Source organism: Acipenser ruthenus, chromosome 4 (assembly GCF_902713425.1).
Source record: "Acipenser ruthenus chromosome 4, fAciRut3.2 maternal haplotype, whole genome shotgun sequence".
NCBI lineage: Eukaryota > Metazoa > Chordata > Actinopteri > Acipenseriformes > Acipenseridae > Acipenser > Acipenser ruthenus.
The window spans coordinates 37,713,108-37,730,920 of NC_081192.1; the positions used below are offsets into that span (position 1 = coordinate 37,713,108).

At 36.0% G+C, this 17,813-nt stretch overlaps 1 protein-coding gene across 1 annotated transcript; it reads left to right on the plus strand.

The window, feature by feature from the left end:
- The first annotated feature begins 282 nt into the window (after nt 1-282).
- Nucleotides 283-17,505, plus strand: LOC117400601 (collagen alpha-2(VI) chain-like). Its single transcript, XM_059023414.1, has 29 exons — nt 283-402; nt 1,314-1,463; nt 2,797-3,389; nt 3,727-3,747; nt 3,876-3,941; nt 4,036-4,126; nt 4,835-4,896; nt 4,981-5,007; nt 5,095-5,121; nt 6,050-6,094; nt 6,198-6,251; nt 6,651-6,713; nt 7,830-7,892; nt 7,979-8,032; nt 8,138-8,173; nt 8,710-8,772; nt 8,996-9,058; nt 9,727-9,789; nt 10,132-10,194; nt 11,059-11,109; nt 11,226-11,261; nt 12,063-12,125; nt 12,796-12,858; nt 13,522-13,557; nt 13,665-13,710; nt 14,134-14,286; nt 14,679-15,125; nt 15,218-15,256; nt 16,058-17,505. Exons 2-29 carry the CDS (start codon nt 1,361-1,363, stop codon nt 16,663-16,665), a joined length of 3,099 nt encoding a protein of 1,032 aa, XP_058879397.1. The 5' UTR covers nt 283-402; nt 1,314-1,360; the 3' UTR covers nt 16,666-17,505.
- Nucleotides 17,506-17,813: the final 308 nt, after the last annotated feature.

A 17,813-nucleotide genomic window follows, 5' to 3' on the forward strand; every position in this document is an offset into this window, starting at 1 on the left:
TTTATTTTTGCATGTAAATCAAGCCATTGCCTCTACGTGGTATTGAAACATAATATAGACAGTTGAAAATGAAAAGTTACATTTATCTTCTTTTTGTTACTTATTTAGTTTGTAATGTGCAAGGCAAAAGCTCTCTTTTTAACAGTGTATCACTGGGTACACAGTGTAAAAGAGCTTTTTCATCATTGGCTCAGGCACTTGCCTTTCTAACTCTTGGGGGGGATTCACTTCCATTCCTTTGTGAGTTGATCCTAATTACATTCTAGCAAGCACAGGCACGTGGAAGACAGCATACCACAGTTTTTTGTACTTGAGTATAAAAAGCAGATATTAGAGTTAGAGCAGAGGAGACCAGTGAAGCTGTTAGAAGGAAACGGGATATTCAGATCTTCCTTTATAAAGGTACATGGCTGTGTTATGTATATTTTAATATTTTGTTATGGGCACAAGCTTTATTTTAAATGTGCTGTAAGATACATTTGCGTGCATTTCAGTTGCACTTTTTTCATTTTCTATACTTGCAGAATGTAACTTGCAATTTCAATATAAAAATAAAATTATATATAAAAAAAGTATACAATGGTAAAAAATATGCATGGATGGTAAAATACTATTGTAATACATGGAAAAAAGCATAAACATGTATAGTATATTAAATGCATATTCTAAGCATGTAAAGACTGTGGCAAATTGCTAAATATTGAGCAAATATCACATGCACCACAGGGAGTAAAACATCTTCTAAACCGGTGTCCCATGTATTACATTGTTAAAAAGAAGATTGGAGGCTGTGTGGTCCAGTGGTTAATGAAAAGGGCTTGTAACCAGAAGGTCCCTGGTTCAAATCCCACCTCAGCCAGTGAAAAGGACGCACAGATTCAGCTATGTGTATTAATCAATCCCCTCAGGCATTGCTAAACATGAGTCACACCCTCATACCAGCTGCATCTCAAATGGCGCGCCTAGGCAAGAAAATATTCTGTAAGCTCTCCTCAATAACATTTACCATGGTAAATGTCCAGTTCTTTTTATTTCCTTACTAAACTTTCCTCTACTTTGTTATGTTTTAACAATGGGATACAAATAAATATTGAAATCAATAAAGCAATAAGTAATGTTTGTACTAAGGCTGATACATTGATATGGACAGTACAATACGATACTGAGCAGACTGGTAAAAAAAAAAAAAAAGTATATAAATACCCATAGAAATATAGGAGGAGTTTAATTTTATTGTTAGTATTATCTATGAAAATCATATAAGCACATCAATCTATTTTTTAAGAATGATTGACCCTTTTCTTTCTTTCCAGAGCATTCATTGTGTCCTGGAATAAGTGTTGATCTGTTTAAAAGCATCATGGGTGTCCTTTTCAAGGTCATCCTGCTTTTCTGGATATTGCGAGTGTCTGCATCAGACCCTGAAGCTGAGGCCCTCCTGATAAGACCAAAGGGTCTCCTGGGTATGTTTTCTGTTGGATAAAGGGTTTGAGCTGTGTTTCCACTGCCTTTAAACACAATTTGAATTCTTCCTTTAAGCAAAAAGAGCCTGTATCAATAGTGATACACCTCAAAGACTTTTCACAATGATAAAAATTCAACTGCACAATGATAGTGGAGTCTGTGGAAACAGTTCTGAAATGATGCTGTCAAACCTGTTTCCAAAACGTGCGATTTTGAATTTAGTTTTTTCACCATTGGTAAAATGTTTTGTTCTCTATCTGGAACCTAACTATGGTTGTGATGTATGAGAGATCTACCTAAGGTTATCCTATGGAGAAAGAAAACTCAGATCGAGAATAGTGTAAATAGGGATAAAACAAGTCAAAATATCAAAACAGTAGTGGAGGTTTACCAGAAAACAGGTGTGATATGTAGCCTACCTATTCTGCCAAATTTAAATGTCTCCATTTATCAGTAAGTAGTTTAAAATTCCATTTTCATTTGTTTTACTGTCCCCTCATCTTTAACCCTCCTGTGTTGTTCTTATTGCAATAACTCAAATAATGGTGTGTGTTTGTTTCTTTTTGATATTGTGTTAAGGAGCATTGACCTGAATTCAGGTACTCTTTTGTTCTAGTTGTCTGCTATAGACGTATGCATTGTCACCCAGGCGAGATCAGCCAACGTTAGGAGCCACTGCCATGTAGTGTACTGGTATTGGCAATACACAGCTGCACATAGCAGCATTGTCCCCATTCTTCTATTGAATAACTTTTGGTTTGTATCATTCCATTTTGAATATGCCAAAATTTCAAAGAATATGCAGAAGTTAAAGTTTACTGGTACAAAATAATGTCATGTGCCGTAGTTCAGTTTCAATCATGTTATGGGACCTACCACAAAATAAGTGATACAATATCAGGGACAATGTTGCAGCGGATTTAAAAAGCTATCTATCCTGAATAAATGTATGAAGACAAAAAAAAAAGATTAGTAGGACCAGTGATAATGCTGCTAATAATACCTTGAAACCTTGAAACATTTCTTATAATTTTGTTAATATCAAGACTTTATTATCTTTTAGGATTATGGTAAAAAAAAAAAATATCTATTGTAATTGAAAATTATGTAAATTACATTCAGACAAAAAGAATATTGTTTTGGAAACCACACGGTATCACTACAGGAACCATATGGGCCATATTTTCAAAAAGTTTATATTTTTAACTAACTCCTGTTTTTTGAAAGGTGAATAATATCTATTGACTATACAAAATTAGTATAAAATATCTAACATAATGAAGGCCAGTGGCCCTGTATATATATCCAACTCATTGTTTGTTTGCTCTGCAGGGAAAGATGACTGCCCAATCAATGTGTATTTCACTGTGGACACCTCAGAAAGCGTGGCATTGAAAGAGTACCCTTGGGGCAGCCAAGTGGAGGAACTAAAAATCTTCCTTCGAATGTTTGTCCAAAAACTCCAGGCCACTAAACTGCAGGCCAAGCAAGTGGAATGGTCCTACGGAGGCCTTCACTTTTCTGACCAAGTGGAAATCTTCAGTGAGATAACCAGTGATGTTTCCACATTCCTTGCCAGAGTCAGTGCTGTTAACTATATTGGCAGGGGGACGTTTATTGACTGCGCTTTGAGGAACATGACCGAGCAAGTCAGGCTCACGCCATCAGGGAAGCCCCGTCTGCAGTTTGCTGTCGTTCTTACGGACGGTCACATTACAGGAAGTCCCTGTGGAGGGGTCCAGGTGGCAGCAGAAGCTGCAAAAGCTGCCGGGATCAAAATCTTTGTCGTAGCAACACACTTTGATACCATGGAGAGTGAATTGAAACAAATTGCAAGTTCCCCTGTCGAATTGTATCGCAAGGACTACTTAGCATACCCAAGCGGCCACAGACAATCTGCAGTCAACAGAATCACTGACCTAATGGTTAGTATATGTCTAGAAATAGTATTACCACCCTCTCTTGATTCTCTCTTTGTTTAGTTTACTTTGGTAATGTTTTTTTTTAATGCAACTCAATAGATCAAAAGTTACTGTGTTTGCTGTTTGATTTGGTTAAAACCTTTTATAATAAATACATTGACATTTTACTTATCAAAAAGTGATGTAACACATAATTGGCAAAATAAAACGTACAGAAGCGTTAAAGGGAAAAACAAGCATATCATATTGCTGCAGAATAGATGGGTGGACACAGTTAAACTAAAGTATACTTTTTATTTGATGTTCTTATGTATAAGCATGTTTTTGTTTTATATTTTAGGTAAAAGAAGGAGAACATGAGGTGAGAAAATAAAAATGGCATGTGATATATGTTAAACCGTCCATCTATGGTATGAAATTAAATCTTAAATCCTGGGATAAAACTATAAGAAAGATGACAAAGGTTTACTGTCTTGTTTGTTTATGTAGTGTGAAGGACAAAGGTGCTTAGAAACTTCAGGAATACCAGGGCCCAAAGGACTTATGGGTATAAAGGTAAGAATACTTCCAAAGATTATATTTTTGACATTCTAATTTGTTGTTAACATTTTTCTCTTCAATCATCTTTGTGTTTTGTTTATTTCACTAGGGGTCAAAAGGAAGTATAGGTCCAACTGGTGACGTGGGGGCTCCTGGACAAAGGGCAAGTTACTGTATATTTTACTACATTAACTGTTCTTGTGTGTGATGAAGAAAATGTATTTTTAAAAAAAACTAAAGCTAAACTCCATTAAGATACATTAATGTCTATTATCAAATCAATCTCACTCTAACTGGCTTTCTACTATAAGTTCAAAAGTGAGTACAGCGTGATACGATTCAGTACACACCATCTCCAGACAAACCAAACAACAAGGAATGGATAAACTTTATATCGTCATATTTTTATATTAATTAACTTACCGTTGCCCATCCTCTCTGATTGCCCCACACATTGCTGTATAGCAGCCTGCTCACAGTCAAACAGAAAGTCTGGCCAAGATAGTTGCAAGACCAGGGTGTCAGGCTGCAGCCCTGATAGGGAGCAGTACATGTGGTAAGAGAAGCTTGAAGCTGTTTGGATTTGTCATAAGTTGGATGAAACCCCAGTTAGATTCTAGTCAGTTTAACCTGAATGCGGTGAAGAGGTTTTATTTGTAACAAGAGCAAATCGTTGCAGTTTTGCCTAAATATTGTTCCCTGAGGGTTCTCAGTGGCCAGTAAAGGACAGTACAAGACTAGCATTTGAAGGGGGACAGACCATTTTGAAACAAAACATTCACATGATTTTATATTTCTATATTAACATTTAAAAGTGTAAGTACATTTTCATTAAATATCTAGTTAATCTTGTACTTGACCTGTACCATAACCTGTAATTGTGCTACATTGGCAAAAAATACTGTAAGTTATACTTTTTTTACAGGGAGATCCTGGAATTGAAGGTCCAGTTGGTTTTCCTGGCCAAAAGGTAGGTGCTGTATGAATTTAATATTACCAATGCTGAGAAAATATACTTACTGGACTGTTAAACTTTTTTCTGATTTATTTGTAGGGGTATCCTGGTCTTAAAGGATTAAAAGTAAGTTTCACACAGATTCAGATTTACCTTTTATTACAGGTTGATGCCTTTTTGATGGAAAATTAATATGCTTTTTTTATTTTACAGGGTGATATTGGTGCTCCAGGCTTAAAGGTAAATTCATTTTACTGATATAAATAGTAAGAGGTGTGTTCTTTTTTGAATCACCGTACTTGAGTGATGCTTTCTTTATAGTATCATGCATCACGTATGAGAAATCAACCAATCACAGTTAAGGATCTGTCAAAATTCCAGTACATCTTATCTTCTGTATCGATATGTCATCCCATGCTTATAACATATGACAATTCTAGTTAAAAAAACCCAGCAACTCCTGAAAACAATATTCATTTAGAATAGATTCATAATAAGAGTGTCTGTTTATAACAGAAATCTTTTTGTATCATTTGGTAGCTTCTCTTTGTGGACCTCTTGCCCAAACTACACAAGATGGCATCTCATAAAGCAATAAGAGATACCCTAAACACAATGTATTAACTTATACAAGAAGATGTTGTCTCATAAAAATTCTGATAGCCATAGCTGCAATGACCCCCATATAATCTACTAAATAAAAACACTGGGTATCGTCCCGCGCTGATCTGTCCAACACCATATGAAAGCAATGCCAGCAATACAGGTGGCAAAATGCCTCGCGTGACGAATCAACCTTGGCACCTACCTAGCCTCAATATATCCTCAATATTGTAACACAGGAAGGAATACTCAACACAGAACCCCATAATTTACTGCCCCGTAGACCTATGGCACCATTCCATTTTTTGTTTTACAGTACTATATGTGTTTTACATGCTTTCATTGTGCTTTATTACACTTTGCTATGCTTTTACCATTGCATATACCAATTAATTTATATAAGGGATGTACCAACTTTCCCATGCCAGCCAGTGGCACACAAAATCATAACCTCTCGTGTATTACTGCAAAGCTGACTCAGCTAGGTCCAGTACATTATGTTTGTCTTTTCTTAATATGTGTGTGTTATTCAATGTCATTCTAAAAGCACTGAACGTTTTTTAAGGGTCAACCTGGAACACCTGGGTACAGTGGAATGGATGGTATGATGGTAAGATCAGCATTTACTTTCATTATTCAATACGTTTTTTCACTAGTCAGTGTGGTTGAAGTATAACTAAATCATTTGAACTTTCTTTTGTTCTTTTTTGAAGGGAAAACCTGGCACTGTTGGCACTCCTGGCTGCAAAGGGGACACTGGCATGCAGGTAAAACAAAGATAAATACTGTCCTTTTTTTATATAAACATAAGAAATACATTTTGAGCTGGCATTATCATACAAATGGCCTATGGGAGCTAATGGGATTTAGAATCTCTCACTGTAACAGATTTGACACAGCCTAAAAAAAAAAACTAAACAAATTTAAAAGATGTCTTCATACACAAAACATATTTTTGTATTACCTGCCAAATAATTGACTTGTGACCTTTAGTATGGTGCCCAGTTATCTAGCAGGTGCTGTATATCAGTCATGCTCACATATAAATGGTCACATATAAAGTGGGAGGGTCCAGAAAAGTGACATTTCTAGACACACGTTTCTGACCAATAGTATATGTTTGTATACAACTTCTGTTTTATTAATCACATTCTTGCACTTCACAGGGAGGAATGGGTCCCCCTGGTGACTTTGGCATCAGAGGTGAGGCTGGAGATCCAGGGGTAAAGGTATGTGTGAAAATGCTTTAATACTATACTTTCTTTGGGTAAAGTTCCAGTCAACAGCACACGGGGTAGTAAAAATTACATTTTCTACAACTGAGACCTTTGCAAAGCACACAGTACCCACCAGTATCCGAAAGGTATAAATGCCTTCGATCTTAAAAAGAAAAGCAAATGCAAATGTTGATCCCAGTTTAGAAAAATTCAGTGCAGTCTGAACATGTCAAATACTTGATCAAAATGTTCAATGAATCAGAAATCCTGCAATCTACCTGCGAAAGTGTTGATTATTGTATTTTAGAACAGAAGGTAACAAAACTTGACAGCAGAAAATGTGCCTGAAGTAGAAAATCTAAATAGTCTTTAAAATGTAAAGCATGAATATGTTCAACGTGATTGGCAGATGTTATCTATGTCTACGGAAAATGTTTATCAACATAATACATGTTGATAATCTGCCAAATGACATTTCTAATTGACTTTGATATTGAAACATTGCTGCAGGGATATTATTTATTCAAGATAGGAAAGTAATGTTAGGGAGTATATTCAATGCCAATTGGACCAAACTCACCATGTCTGATTTATCTGTAAATGTACATAAAACCACATGGGATTATTTTAAACAGAATCAACTCCCATCTTCAGCACTATGGCTTAATTTAAGAGGATATCCTATGACAGCTAAAAATGAACCCTAGAACGGCCCTTTGTCCTCCTAATATATATTTTATTCAAAAGTCCATAGAATGTTAAACATTGGCTCACCAATCCTTGTTTAGTTCGTTTTGAAAATGGGCTGTTATGCAGCAAAGGTTTCAGAGCTGTATTATTGTATATCCTTCCCTAGTTAAAACAAGCCTCTCTTTCCATGATTAAAAAAAAATATTCAATAATCACTGTCAGTAATTAAACCATATTTACCTTTTACCCTATAATACTATTATGTTTATATCATAAATTGCTTAATATGGGCTTTTTGACTTTAACAAAGGAAACTGAAAAATCTGCCAGATGTATGCATGAGCTAAGGATAGGCTGGTGGAGTGAGTGACAGGATCAGAGGTTGGTTATGATTGTCTCTGTTGTTTAGTATACAATGTTTATTTGTTTGAAATGTAGGGTTATGCTGGACAGCCTGGAAGATCAGGGCCCCAAGGAGCCAAAGGTGATGATGGTGAAAAGGTACAGTATATTAAAGAGACAAGAATGTTATATTGCAAAATATAATACACAGCAATATAAACATTTATTATTATTATTTTTATTAGGGTGTGTATGGTTACATTGGAAATCCTGGGCTTCCCGGACAAAAAGGAACAAAGGTATTTTACCTATATACATACATACATACTTTATACAGGACTTCTATATAGTGTACTTTCTTGTGAGCATATATTTTAATTATAGCCTGTATTTGCCTTTGTCAGGGGAAAACAGGAGCTACAGGAGATGCAGGTGACCCTGTAAGTATTGTTTTATTATACACGATGGGCAAGCTTAAGCAGGTTATTAAATACAGAGGCCCTTTAACAACAGTCAAGAACAGTTTTGTGAATACCAAACTGTACTTAATTCATTAAAACATCTTTACTGCTGTACAGCTGTACCAAGGCTGTAAACTGATATTGTCATTGACGGTTTACAGCCTCGCTGTGCCAGTACGACAGTAAAAATGTCAGCGCACCGGGTGAGAGAAAAAATGTTTTCCAATCAGCTTTAAAACAATGTGGAACTTAATTGCCATTGATTGGTATTGAATTGTAAAGGTGAGGGAAGCACAGCTTTTCTGGTTTTGAAATCGGCACATTAATGAATGGAAATATCCTATTTATGACTATCAAAAAATGAGAACACCATATTGAAAATGTCTATACATACGTTAAAATAACTGTTTTTATGGGTAACAAGCTAACTTCTCCCCACCACCCAGAAAACCCCTTGTTAGATGGAACTGGACCCCAATGTTAATTTGCTTTAATATGCAGAATGTAATTCACAGGGTACAAGAGGGGACAGTGGAATAGTTGGACAACGAGGCAAAACTGGCGGAAAAGGAGAAAAGGTATGTAAAATGAAACGCAATCCTACAGTACGTAATATTATTGGTCATATTTTAATAATTATTATACTATGTCTTTTCTTTTTACTGTACAACATTATAATCCGTTACCAAATGATTTCAATAACGCCATAGATCCCCTTTGAAATGTGGCAGTCTGGCTCTGCTGGGGTCCTGTATAAAAGGTTTTTATTTTATTTTCACTAATTTTTGTGATATATTTTAGGGGGACCTCGGACCTGAGGGGGAAAGAGGATTGCCAGGAAGACCTGGAGAAAAAGGAGTCATTGTAAGTAAGACTGAATGAAGGATGTTTGCTTTTAGGGAACTTTGTACTGTGTTTCCGTTAAATTTTACTGTAACAGAACTTGGTTTTTGACTCCTGTAGGAAGGTGTAGCTGTGAAGGAGTAAGGTGTAGCTGTGGAAGAAACCGATGCTTGGGGTGAATCACTACACCAAGAAATAAATAAAATAACCTTTGTCAATAAAGGGATTTTCTTGCCAGATTATTCCTTGCAATTTATTCATGTTAGTTTTCTCTAAATCCGTTCTATGCTACAGTATATGATTATTCAGAAAGAACTGAAAGCTCACTGAATCACACTTTTTAATGATGGTATTAATGATTTTGCAGTAATTTGCATAACAGTAGGCCAAACTGTCTGATACAGTATATTATGTGCGCCTCAAACAATTTGAACCTTGTTATACTGTAAGTACTGAAAACAAAGACTGCTCTTAAACCTGAAGTGTACCCACAATTAAGCTAATTTTTCCGCTTATTGCTTGTTTAGTACCTTCCTCAAACACTTTTTTTCACTGTTATCTAAAAGCAGATTTTTTTTTTTACCTGCTAGACAGTAGACCTGTGACCTTCCATTAAGTTAACACGTTATCAATTTAAAATGTATTTTATTTATTAATTATATAAACAAATGATCTTCCCTTATTTCCAGGGGTCCCCTGGTTTCCAAGGTGTTAGGGGTACTCCTGGAGAGAGTGGCACTACAGGAACACGTGTAAGTGGCGGCTTGTCAATGGGCTCTAATAAGTATGTTTTCAGCACCATAAATGCATGCAGTTCAAGTTCCTATAAATATTATCAACATTCAATGGTCGCTGAGAAAAATCTGAAATATTTTGTTGTGACGTCGTACAGAACTTCACTTGGGATCTTTATTGAAGTATTCTTGTTCGAAAAGCTAAAAGAATATATGAAATCTTTTAGTTACCAACAATTTAAAACATCCTACATGTGTTTCTTAAAAGGCTGCTTTCATTTTTCTTTTTCTAGTTTTAGTTTTCTTCCTGTTCCTGTTTTGCATTCTACTAAGTTGATAAACCGTCGCTTGGCTTTTTAGGGAAATGCAGGGGAAGCAGGTGATTTTGGACCAAGAGGAGACCTTGGGTCCCCAGGAGCTAAGGTATGGGTTTTATTATTAAACTGTCAACGCAAGGAGGGTTCATGCTTTGGCTTGTCTGAGCTGTAGAAATATTAAAAGGAGAATTGAAAATGGACTGTTAGAAATAAAAAGATTTAATGTTTAATAAATTACAGAATGTATCTAAATGAAAATGTTGATTATTAGTATTTAAATATATAATTTAACACATCAGAAGCCATATGAGATACAGACTTTATATTTGCAGTGTTTTTAAAAAAAAAAAAAAAAAAAAAAAAAGTACCTGTGCAAAATTTGCTATTTTGCTTTTCTGTGATTTTGTTTTCCGGAAGACTTCTTGGGATAATTTGTTTTAACCTCAGGCTATATCAACGATTGATACCACACACTTTGAGATATTGGGACCTATTTTGAAACTAGTACAAAGGCACATTTTTTGAGAAGAATGCAAATACTTTCATGGTATAAAACCAACAACAAAGTAATCAGAACAGTAATTTAATAGATCCTTAATGCAACCAAGTTGTTTCTCAGTAGTTTTATATTGTTATTATTTCTTTCACAAATATGCAGTCTTGTTTAAAAAATGTGCTAGTGACCTTAATCTTGACAATGTGACTGTTTTTGTATCCAGATGACCGTGTGTGTGTGTGTGTGTGTGTGTAAATTGTGAATTACCATTTACATTAGGCACGTTAGGTAAGTGAGCTGCTCAGTGAAACAACCCACTTAACGGCAAGCTCAGGTCCGCTCCCCTGAGCAGCTCAGAATTCTCACTCTGAGATGCTCAGTTATTTAACTCACCCAGCAGAATGGTTCATAGGGGATACTTTATTTTTGTTCACAAAACACCATTGCCTAACATACGGTGCTATTATTTTAAAGGGTGACAAAGGCAAAGATGGATACAACTATGCAGGCGCCAGAGGCATACAGGTAAAACAAATGTTGTTAGCAACAAATAACACATTTTGAAAACATGCTATACAGTGTCACTTGTTGTCAAGAATAATTTGTAGTAATCATAACTTTGTCTTCACATTTCTGTTCAGGGAGACAGAGGAGGGCCTGGGTCTCAAGGACTGCAGGTAATATTAGAAAATAAAGATCTTCATTCATATTTTGAGACTGCATAGGGCAAATGTTTATCAGTCCTGTCATTGAGTTACATCACAAATAATATACAGTAGTGCTCATAGGTATTGACTTAATGTATGTCCTTGGTCTATAGCCCAGGCTATCACCGGTTCTGAATCCAATTGAGTAGTGTTTGATCGAGTTCAAGAGGCTGTTTAAAACAATGTTGCTGTTTAGCTGGAGTTCATACTTGATGATAGTAAAGATGCACTGACTGGGTGTCACAAACTATGACCCAGTTTTATTTTTTTATCATATATAAAAAGTATGTAATTGAGAGTTAGTTAAATATTTATTTATTTAACTAATAACAGACCATTCAGGCAGATAAATGATTGGTTATCTCTTAAGAGCAGCAGTGTGGAGTAGTGGTTAGGGCTCTAGATTCATGACCGCAGGGTCGTGGGTTCAATCCCTGGTAAGGAACACTGCTGCTGTACCCTTGAGCAAGGTACTTTACCTAGATTGCTCCAGTAAAAACCCAACTGTATAAATGGGTAACTGTATGTAAAAAAATAAAGTAAATAAATAATAAAATTGTAAGTCGCCCTGGATAAGGGCGTCTGCTAAGAAATAAAATAATAATAATATCTGAAAACACCTATGGGTACCTAAGTGTATGGTAACGATTTGATAGGGTATTTATTCAACTGATATCTAAAAGTCATGTAATCTAACAAAGATCTTCTAATATATATATATTTTTTTATATGAAATCCAATATACCAGATGTTCTTGATTTTCTTTTCCAGGGGACTCAAGGGTATTATGGGGACAAAGGGGCGCTGGGGACTAAAGGCATCAAAGGAGAAAGCGTAAGTAAAATTGCAGTAAAAGTCAGTCATATATGTCTATATACTGTATATCTGTTTACAGATCCAAGAAGGACAATTCAATAGTAGGATTATCTCCATCCTCTATGAAGATTGTTCACAAGCCAAATAATGTGTTAGAGGAGAAGTGCACACCTATAGCTGGCTTCACTCTTTACTATACTAGTCAACAGAAAGCAACATACATGGAACCAGTTTGAGGAATACGAATGCAAGCTTCCCATGCCAAGAAAACAGCAGTGTAATGGGCTGAATGGAAGCTATATGCTGGAAGCTTTAATAGTATGGGGAGGAATAAACTACTGCCACATCTTACATTAGCATACCATTTATGGACTAAATAATACCAAGCCTAGAAAAGACATTTTCTTACCTATCAGTAGCATAGCAACATGTGACTTCCATTTATGCTACTGTAAACCTATTGCTAAGGGAAAGCTTGTTTTAGTAAAACCTAATTAGCATCAGTAGATTGATTGTAACGGGTACTACACTATTCATTTCAATATGGATTGTGTGGGCCCAGAAATTATGCAACATTTTACAGAACGCCGGTTTGTAGAGGGGTTGAATTAGACAGGTTTTACTGCACTTATCTGCTTCTAAGAGTTGATTTATTTTAATGGTCAATAATTCTGCTTCAATTCCTTAGGGAAATCCAGGACCGGAAGGCATACCAGGTGAGAGGGGACAAAGAGGACAACCTGGATCACAGGTAATCTCATACTAGCCTGTTGTCTCAATAAGTATTCTGCACAAATGAAGACACTGCAGATGAAAGACAAATCTAAATATTATTGTGCTGTTATTTAAGTGAGACCTTTTTTGCTAGTTACCACACTGACAGAACCAAAAGGTTAACAATATATATATATATATATATATATATATATATATATATACAAATAAATTGACATAAGGGTTAAAATCAAAGTAATTTATTCCAAATAATCATTATATTGTAAAACAAATAAGAAACATTTTAAGACTACTAACATTAATTCAAAGTCTGAGTGTTACATTCTGGTTTATAACTTTATTGAGTGTGTTTGTTCCTTTCTGAAAAACAATTTGGAGTAAATAGTTTGAGAATCCAACTCAGGGTGTTAAACGCTGTAATCTCATGGATTTGTATTTATTGATAAATTGAATTTTACAGCTTCCTGCTTTCTGTTTCTTATTGGCATACATGTCTATTGTGCTTAAATATCCCTACTCCCTGCTTGACAGAAATGGAAGCATGACTCCCCCTCCAGGGCTGAAACGCAGCAGCGCGTGCCCTGACATGTTCATGTATTCCTTGTGCCCTAATCCGCATCCAACTGTTCTTTTTATTGACACCGGATTTATTTTATAGTTGTTATTATATTTGTCATAGGGGTCTCCAGGAACTCGTGGAGCCTCCGGAGTAACCGTGAGTAACAATATATATGAATAAAATACCTTTGTAGTAGTAAAATGTTTAACGATTACTTTATTTAACCTTTACTGTTTTTGCTTTTTCTATTGTTATAACGCCAGGATTGTGACATAATGGGATATGTAAGAGAAACATGTGGCTGCTGTGGTAAGATTTTGTTTTTTTAAGTAAGCTTTGGTTTATATTATAAAAAATAAATATGTTTTAGTGTTTTATTTAATTGTATATATTTTTTCCCTCAGTTTAGCCTCTTAATAGTGACTCTTATTCATTTTTCCTAAATGGATTCCCCAAACGTTACCCTTATAATGTTTACCATAGTAAATGCCTAGCAAAGTGTAATAAAGCATAGCTTTGTAAATCCGAGAGGAATGGCAGGCAAGCCATGGTAATGCAAAATTACTGGTAAAATTGTATAAGGGTGTATTGCATAGTAAATGTTTTAATTATTATTGTAAGCTTGTTTGTAATTATATATATATATATATATATATATATGGTGCAATGCTGAAGATAAGCAGTTGTTTTTCACTGTGCAGTAGCAGTATATAACTCCTGATTGTTTTGCAGATTGTGAGAAAGTCTGCCAACCGCTCGACCTTGTGTTTGTGATTGACAGTTCTGAAAGCATTGGAAAAACGAACTTCAGCCTTGCTAAGAACTTTGTCATAAATGTAGCAAACAGACTGGGAACAATGGCGAAAAACATATCGGATGTATCAGGTACATGTTTGTTGATTCATTATTTATTAGACGCATGGAACCTCTTTCACAGGGAAGCCCTGTCAGATGTAGGCAACACGTTCAAATGACAGGAAAGACATAGATGGCTCTCTAACAATGCAAATCACACCCATGTGCTCTAGCAAATGATTATGTGGGCGCGTTTTTGGGGGAAACGGTTTGTTTTGTTCCCCCACCATTATGAAGCTGTTTTTACAAAATCATATCAGTTAAACAAGACGTTCAGAAGTCACCATAAGCATCACAGGCTTTCATAGAAACAGGCAAACATCCAAACATCATTGGTATTAAGACAACCATACAAGACGGCAGACAGCCAGAGAAGTGAACATTGGGGACACAGCAAGCTGACTTTTGCTGTTTGTGTTTAGGTTCCCGGCTTGGGGTTGTGCAGTACAGCCATCAAGGGGCTGTGCAAGCCATTCGAATGGATGACAAAAGCATTACCTCAGTAACGTCCTTTAAGGCCAAAGTAAAAGCTATGGAATGGATAGCTGGTGGAACATGGACACCATCAGCTTTGAAATTCACATACGAACAGTTAATTGTGCCTGGCAGACGGCTAGGCACTAAAGTAGTGGCTCTAGTCATTACTGACGGACGGTACGATCCAAAAGACTTAGACAATTTGGAAGGCCTGTGTCAGGGAGTGGAAGTGTATGCTATCGCGATTGGGGATATGTTTAACAGCAAAGCCGAGAGATCATCCTTGGAGAAGATAGCTTGTAATATTGGTGACAGAGTGAAAACTCTCAGTGTTTATGCTGAACTGACTGCAGAGGAATTCCTGGAGGTGAATGAACAAATTCTTTGCCCAGGTAAGTTCAACTGTCACCCACTTGAGTTAAAACAGTTTTCATGATTAGAGTGACAGCTGCTTGTTAACTCTGCCTAAATTTGAATATTACAGAACCTGAGACCATCTGCCCAAACACGAATTGTGCCCCAGGTAAGAAACCTTGGAATGTATTATTTTCTTTTTTCTTACTTTCACATCACTCATTTTTCCATTTTAGGTAGTTCAATTTGCCAGCGGTTACTAAACAGCCGTTTAAGTCAAACAGCAACAGGATTTGTAGAAACCTTTCCTATTGAACTACAGCAGTCTGCAGTTTTAGGGGGAGCTATATTTTCTAGAGGACAGCAGTGTTGAAATGGTGTTGAAAAATTAAAAGCAGTAGGCAGCAACACTGTGAAAAAAAGTATAGAATTCCAAATGTGATAGAGAGGATGAGGTCAATTGCTTTAGCATGATCTATACAATAACTGTAATAGCTTGTCAGTTTATGAACAGACAATAAACCCATTGCTACCTGTGTGTGACAATCAGCTACTGGTATATAGAAGTTAAAGGGTGACACATTTCACAAACCAATACAATTTTATTGTCTGCCTAAGCAGGTCACTGTTGCAATGGTTGACTGCAAATTTGCAAAGGCGAATTCTCATTGTACCTGTAATAAAAGTTTAGCTAAAGTTAGCAGTCCACCTTGTTAAATTGCAATTAAAAGCAATTATTTTCTAGTTAGGGATCACCAGAAACATGTGATAAACAGCATTCTACACAAAGCATTAAAAGGTATAAAATTATGATTTCCATCTGCCTGTGTACTGCTGAGTGAACGTGTTTCCAAAATGCCCACTCGGGGGAGAGTAAAATACAATCCTTTCCTGCCCCAGAATGTTTCTCCATTTTATTTAGCTAGACTAAATATTGCAGTACTTATATGCAATCAATTTTGTTTTGTAGAACTAAAGGTTGCCCCGCTTGTACAGCGCCCTGTCGACATTTTGTTCTTTGTTGATGGCTCGGAGCGAACCGGAGAAGAAAACTTTGGGACAGTTCTGCGCTTTATTAACCAGATATCCCAGGAAATCAGGCTGGCACAGAAAGAGAATGACTACAAAGGAGCAAGGATCGCGGTCCTCCAATATGGAGGTGAAGCTGAGCAAGACCTGCTTCTCGATTTCTCACACGATGCAGCCGTCATTCATTCTTTAATCTCAAAGGCTGTGTATGGCGACTCATCGTCCCATTTGGGAGGGGCAGTACTATATGCTGTAGATAATTTAATAAACAACCGTGCACCTAGATTCCGTGGAGTGAGGAAGAATGCAGAAACGTCCTTTGTCTTTTTAACCGATGGAGCAACCAGTGACAAGAACTTTGATGATGGTATCATGTCTATGAGAAAGGCAAACGTTGTAAGCACTGCAATTGCTGTTGGCTCCGATGTTGATAATGACCGATTGTTGCAGCTGGTTTTTAACGATAAAGCATCACTGTTTCATTTTAAGAAGTACAGCGACCTGACCTCAACACGGGTTGTTAGACACATTGCACATTGTTTAGGTTAAGCTAACAGGCCCTAAAATCTGAGATACTGGGCCTTTTTTTAAAGCCAGTGTTACAGTACACATTTTAATCTTAAATGCGAGCTCTAAAATAGTTCATATCCCTTATAATATTCTCACAAGACCCTTATTGGCTATTTTTTATTCTCTCTTTTTTTTTTGCCACGTCTCTATAAGTTTGCTTCCTGTGTTCCAGGAAACAGGACCCAACCTCCACCTTACTTTTGTTTTATGGCATTATACTGCCGTAGGGAATTGGGCCAGGTAGGGTCCTATTTCCTGTAACACATGAAAGACAAACCAAGCACTGCAAACCTGTTGTGTCATGATAAATGAGGATTCACCTGAATCAAAGTGTAACAACAGCAAAACAATAATCTACTTGTGAGTTTTTGAAATGGTTGATTATTATCCCTTTATGTTGATCTAAGTTACTAGTTTTGTAACTTTTCAGAAGAGTCTAAAAAAGGTGATTTTTTTTCTCATCAGCAAAATACCATTTTATGAAACTGCCTTGCAAGCATGGATTGGTTTCCTGGTGTAAATACTGTTTTCAAAACACAAAATACTTAATTTTAAAGGATGGAGAAAATATTGTAGGTGCTTATTTCCTTCTTGTTATCATAATCTTTAGTGAATAAAATGTTTAATCATTTGAATGGTTTACTTTTAGAGAAATATTTGCAATAGAATGTTATAAATACATATTTGCAATAGAAATCTTTTACTTGGATATTTTTTCATGTAAATACAAATTACTTTTAGGCATTTTGATGACAAACGTTTTCCATGTGTGTTTGTTTCTAAATTATATATTTAAATAAAATGGAGGTAGCTATTAAATATTTTCTTTTGTGTGTGTAAGAATGTGGAGATGCTGACTGTTGTGTCCTTCTAGTCTGAAGGTCTACTTCATGCTAAGAATAAGAATGTAACTTCTTGAAAACTTTAGTTTCAGTATTTTATGTACAACACATAGAAGAAAAACAGCTCATTTGATTAATCTGAATGTAAACACGGTCATATCATAACAATTAACATTTAATTTTCACACCTTCCGCGTGGTTCGAGTTTTGAAAATCGTGAGACAAAAGAAAACTACGTCAAAGTCAAGTTTTGTGAATTAGCTTTTCCAAGCTGATTCATAAAGG